Source organism: Sapajus apella, unplaced genomic scaffold, assembly GCF_009761245.1.
Source record: "Sapajus apella isolate SASKATOON/1434 unplaced genomic scaffold, GSC_monkey_1.0 scaffold56, whole genome shotgun sequence".
Taxonomy (NCBI): domain Eukaryota; kingdom Metazoa; phylum Chordata; class Mammalia; order Primates; family Cebidae; genus Sapajus; species Sapajus apella.
Genome location: NW_022436996.1, coordinates 7496403 through 7502615, shown reverse-complemented (window position 1 = coordinate 7502615; position 6213 = coordinate 7496403). Strand labels below are relative to the sequence as shown.

General features: G+C 43.2%; 1 protein-coding gene across 2 annotated transcripts in view; it reads left to right on the top strand.

The window, feature by feature from the left end:
* The window catches only part of NUB1 (negative regulator of ubiquitin like proteins 1), a 36585-nt gene that overhangs the window by 7642 nt on the left and 22730 nt on the right, over positions 1-6213 (top strand). For both annotated transcript variants that reach the window (XM_032244975.1, XM_032244976.1), the window contains exons 3-5: positions 1930-2097; positions 3280-3338; positions 4689-4759. In XM_032244975.1, coding sequence (XP_032100866.1) covers positions 1930-2097; positions 3280-3338; positions 4689-4759 — 298 coding nt within the window. The remainder of the gene's footprint in view (positions 1-1929; positions 2098-3279; positions 3339-4688; positions 4760-6213) is intronic.

Sequence of the window (6213 nt, the reverse complement as noted above, 5' to 3'; positions counted from 1 at the left end):
TTTTTTTTTTTTTTTTTTTTTTTTTTTTTAGAGACAAGAAGGTCTTGGTCTGTTGCCTAGGCTGGAGTACAATGGCATGATCATAGTTCACTGCAGCCTTGAACTCCCAGGCTCAAGCGATCCTCCCACCCCAGCCTCGGGAGTAGCTAGGACTTCAGGCGCATGTCACCATGCCTGGCTAATATATTTTTATTTTTTGTAGCGATGGGTTCTCACTTTGTTTGCCCAGGTTGGCCTTAAACTCCTGGGCTTGAGCAGTCCTCTCGCCTTGGCTTCCAAAGTGCTGGGCTTACAGGTATGAGCCACTGCGCCCAACCTTTGCTCATATCTGTAAAGTTTTCCAGCTTCTCATATATCATCAACATCTCTTCTGTGATAAATTTATGCTTACACCATAATTTTTACATACCGTATGGTATTGCATCATGAATTTAATGAAACCTTGACCTTTAGGGTTTTTTGAAGCGTTTACTGTTTTATGAGATGTTTAATGAAACATTAAACCTCAAATGCAAATACAGATTGAGAGGAATATCCCTTATCTGAAATATTTGGGACTGGAAATATTTTGGATTTTGGAATGTTTGCATTATACCTACTAGTTGAGCATCCTAATCTGAAAATTCAAAATTCAGAATACTTCAGCGTGCATTTCCTTTGAGCATCGTCAGATTCAAAATCTTCAGATTCAAAATTGAATTCTAAATTTTGGAGATTTCAGATTTTTGGATTAGGGATACTGATCTGTATTCTTTTGGGGGAGGAAACATAATAACTTTGCCTTCAGTAATAACTGGTTCACTTCCTTTCTTGAGGCCCCCTGTATCTATTTTTTTCCCCATCTCGGCTCACTGCAATCTCCTCCCCCTGGGTTCAAGCGATTCTTCCGCCACAGCCTCCCAAGTAGCTGGGACCACAGGCGTGTGCCACCATGCTCGGCTAATTTTTTTGTATTTTTAGTAGAGTTGGGGTTTCACCGTGTTGGCCAGGATGGTCTAGATGTTTTGACCTCGTGATCTACCCGCCTCGGTCTCCCAAAGTGCTGGGATTACAGGCATGAGCCACCGCGCCCGGCCTTAATTTTTTTCCCATTTCTAAAGCTCTCCCTGACAAATAATTTTACAACTAGTGTTTGTGATTCCTAATTTTTCATTAAGAAAATTAAGTTCAACCTGATTTGTTCTCACAAGTTTGAAAAATTAGAATATTTTCTTTCTTTCTTTCTTTCTTTTTTTCATGTTTTCCCTCCAGTGGAGTTGAACAGTTCACTATTCCTTAAAATACTTTCTTAATAGATTGCAGTCACATAAGTCGTAGCCCACCCTTCTTGTCCCCCTAGAAGATTCTCGGTTATTTTTACTTTTTCTGTTGAGACTCTTTTGTTGTTGTTGTTGTTACTATTTGTAGGTAAAAAACATTTATCAAATAAATGTTTTGTTTCGTTTTGTTTGAGATGGAGTCTGGCTCTGTCACCCAGGCTGGAGTGCAGTGGCGCCATCTGGGCTCACTGCAACCTCTGCCTCCTGGGTTCAAGTGATTCTCCTACCTCAGCCTCCTGAGTAGCTGGGACTACAAGCACGTGCCACCACACCCAGCTAATTTTTGTATTTTAGTAGTTACAGGGTTTCGCCATGTTGGCCAGACTGGTCTCAAACTCCTGACCTCAAGTGATCCACCCATCTTGGCCTCCCAAAGTGCTGGGATTACAGGCGTGCGCAGATGTGCCTGTCCTCAAATAAATGTTTTCATTTTTTCCCGGATCCTTTCTAAATGCCACACCTCTCAAGATGTCAATCACAGTATGGACTGCAGTGTAATGGGGCGACCTCCACTCATCAGAGTTGATGGCCTTAGAGTCTTTCATGCCCTTTTCTATATTTTGCCTTTTTTGTTTAAGTTGGTATTGCATTTTCTGATTTTTCTTGACAGGGCCTTGCTAAGAAGTACTCTGACAAACTAGAATGCTGTGAAAATGAAGTAGAAAAGATAATAGAAGAAATACGTTGCAAGGCAATTGAGCGTGGAACAGGAAATGAAAATTATAGAACAACAGGAATTGCTACCATCGAGGTGTTTTTACCACCAAGACTAAGAAAAGTGAGTAATTTCCCTAAATTTGAATAGGCACTAATGTCTAGTTAGTGATGCGATCAAATACATTGTTATTTTTTGGAAAGTTACAGTCCAGAGTTAGAATTCTTTTAAGTTACTTTACATATTGCAAATTTATCAACTTGAAAGTTAATGTTACAAATTCTTAAACTGAAACATTCCCAAGGTAGGCTTTTAGAGACCCTCTTGGACCTCTAAAATGCCACAGAGCTGTTTATCACATTCTGACCCTTTCTAGAGTGTGAACGTTTAGAAAGAATGGAGAATAAGGACTCCCAAGTTTCCTAGAACCCTGTGCAGGAGGACACATCACTGAGGGCTTCATCCTTTTCCTGTTCCAGTGGAGGTCAGAGGGCAGTCCGTTGGGTGCTCAGGCAGGGCCAAGGACATCTGGGCGGGATCACCTCCTCTCATTGCCGTGGCCAAGTAGTTCACATCTAGAAATGTCACTGTGGGAAGGCATCCAGAGCCTCTTGGGACTGATCAGTGCCAGTACTCTCTGAAGAAATAGGAGTATATATTAATATGTAAAAGCTCACACATGAATGGTCATAGCAGCACTATTCGGTAGCTGAGAGATGGAAGTAGTCCCAATGTCCATCAATGGTGAATGGATAGATAAATGTGGTCTACTCAAACGATGGAAGCTATTCACAGTGCAAAGGAATGAAGTGCCAATGCATCTGCAGCGTGGATGAGCCTGAAAACATGATGCTTAGGGAAGAAGCCAGACATGAAAGGCCACATACTGCCCAATCCCATTTACGTGAACTGTCTGGAATAGGCAAATCTGTAGCAGCAGCAAATAGATTAGTGGTTACCAGGGGCTGGCGGCAAAGGGGAGGGAATGGGGTGCAGGGCATAGTGTTTCTTTGAGGGATGGTGGGAATGTTCTGGAATTTTAAAGGTGGCCAGCCATGTGAGACCGGCCTCTCTAAGCAGCCCTGCCTGGTGGTGCCACACTGCTGCCCCCTTGAGGACATGCAAGTCACAGGGTCAGCCTGTGCTGAGTTATGTTCAGTAGTCTTCTAGGCAGGCAACGTTTTAGTTTTAGCAGTGAGCTAAGGTTATATCCTCTGCTGTCAGCTTTTCTGATTTCACAGGGTAATTGCTCCAAAATGTGTTAAATTCAAGTACATTTTACTTTATTTGTCTTATTTTTAACAGGATAGGAAAAACTTGTTGGAGACCCGATTGCACATCACTGGCAGAGAGCTGAGGTCTAAGTAAGTATCTGTGTGCTCCGTGTCCTGGATGGTCTGGGCCTTTTTACATCAGCTCATTTGATCCTCTGTGAGTGTCCTCCCAAGATAGGTAGGGCAGGTATTATCCTCATTTTATAGAAGAGAAAACTGAGGCTTTGAGTTTGAAGAACTTATTAGAGCTAACACTGGTGGGTAAGTGGCAAAGTGAGGACTCAGGACTTGCAAACACTATTTCCTGGTGTAACTTCCGAGCAATGGGAACTCCGTGCCTATCACGTGAGAAGACACTCGGTGCATGTTTGAATGAATGAATGAGTGATATAAACAGGAGACACCTGATCGTCACTAGCTCATTAGTATTGAATTACTATTATTTTCCCTAGTGCACTAATAGCTTGCTGTGACCTTCAGTGCAGTGTTTTATCTGATTTCAGGCTGTTGGCCCATCTGTAAACACACACACACACACACACACACACACACACGTACGTCTGCACATACTAGTGAAATCCTGACTTTGAGATCTGGTCGGTTATTTCATCTCGTCATATGTTTTAAAGTGGTAAGTGTTGGGAGCACTCCGGGGCTAGCTAGCTGGTGTATTTCTTCAGCTAATTTTTCTCATTTCCTTCTTTGGTCTACATCAGGGCTGTTAGGGGTGGGTTCAGGAAGTGGCATTTGACACACAGACGTAGAAGACCCTGTGGATCAGCCCCCCTGTTGTGGGCTCCTCCAAGGAGACCACAGAAGGCCTAGGATGGATTTTCTCCTGATGTGCAGCTAGGGCTTCCTGTTGACGTGGAGCTGCGACACTGTGGTCTCTCTTGCCTGCGGGAACAAGTAGGAAAACAGACTTTCAAAGGACCTTGTTTCCTACAGTTTCACATAGCCAGCTAGTGAGATGGCTTTATTGTGATGGTTGTGAGTCAGTCAGTTGAAAATCCCGGGTGTTTCTGATAAAATGTATAAAATAGCTATCATGGTTAAAGCCTTCTTTTTAAAAATATTTATTTTTTAGAGACAGGATCTTGCTTTGTCACCCAATGTAGAGCACAGTGGCATGAACATAGCTCATTGCAACCTCAGACTCCTGGGTTCAAGCGATCCTCCTACCCAAGCCTCCCAGGCAGCCAGGACCACAGGCATGGGCTACCAGGCCTGGCTAATGTTAAAAAAAAATTTTTTCAGGTAGGATCTCTCTGTGCTGCCCAGGCTTGGCTTAAATTCCTGGACTCAAGCTATCCTTCCACCTTGGCCTCTCAAAGTGTTGGGACTACAGGTGTGAGCCACCGGGCCTGGCTAAAGTCTTTTTAGTGGATAATAAATAACAATTTTGTTTTCCTACAGTTTTCACTGGTCTTAATTTTACAGAATAGCTGAAACCTTTGGATTTCAAGAAAATTACATCAAAATTGTCATAAATAAGAAGCAACTACAACTAGGTATGTATGGCAAAGTAGGCATAATTTTTCAATGAACCTGATATAGAAAAAATGACTCCCCTCTTTTTCTCACTCTTCAAAAATTTGTAGCTTTATTCCATTTATAATCCACAGCTGATTTAGAAGTTAAGCAGAAAATAACTTTTCTGATAAATATTTATTGCCTGCTCTATGATAGTGGTAAGAAAGACATTCATTACAGCTTAGATTAAGTGTTACAGAATGGAGGGTGAGGTGTGCTGAGTGTAAGTTGCCAGTTCCAGCAAATTCTGAGGGAGAAGAATTTGGGGAGGCCCTGGTGGTGTGTGTCCCAGACTGACAGCCTGGTGTCAGAGCACTATGGTGTGAATTTGAGGAACTGGGGAAGTTCCAGCGTGGCTGCATGTAGAAAGTGAGGGGGCGGAGAGTGCTTTTCACGGACGGAGGGGCAGGCAGAGGCCACACTGTGAACACCCAGGAGACATTTGGCATTGTCTGGAGACAGTTTTGGTGGTTATAATTTGGTGATGGGGAGGTCGTGCTGCTGTCATTCAGTGGGTAGAGGCTGGCGATGCTGCTGCTCATGCAGTGCCCCAAGCAGGCCTCGAGACAAAGACTTGCCCAGCCCAAGATGTCAGTGGCACAGCTGTCAGGAAATGAGAAACTAGATGACCTTACTCAGTGTCAGTCCATTTTTCCTAAGAGAAATGGGAAGACATCTGTGCTGGGGAGTGGTACACAATTCTGTTTGTGTTTTATAAAGGTCAGGCAGTAGGGGAATGTATTTGAAGGAGGCATACATTGACTTGGGGAGACCAGTTAGCCATTGCAGGGTTTCCATACAAGCACTGGAGCCCCATTGGCTTTCAGTACGTTCCTGTGGCCTCGAGAATTTAGTTCACATTTCTTAGCTTGATGCAAGATAGCCATTCATAGCTGACCCTGGCCTTCCTTTCCAGCATCATCTCTAGCAATTTCCCATTATCTAGTTTAGATGTCATGGGTATTTTTTCACTGTTTTCTCATCCCTCTGTTAATTCTGTTTGTGGTATCCTTTATTAGACAGAAATCCTTGATTCGGATGTCATCAAATCCATTGCCTATGGCTTGTGTTTTGTTGAAGTTCTTTCCCTAACCCCAGGGCTGCAAGGATAATCTACGTTTTCTTGACTATTAGCTTAATCAATAAGAGGTCTTCAGTCTGTCCAGGGTCCCCCCTTTCTAGATAAAGGCTAAGGGTTCCTTTATTTTCTATATAATGCATTATAGTCTATCCTTTCCCCGCTGATTGATGGTGACCCTTTTTGGGGCCCTATTTCTGTACTTTCTGCTCCTCCTCTTCACCTGTGGTGTTTTTATTACTGTGGCTTTGTTGTATTCTTAAAATCTGGTGACCTCTGCCAAGCCTCGGCTTTTTTTTTTTTTTCCGAGTCGGAGTTTCGCTGTTGTTACCCAGGCTGGAGTGCAATGGCGCG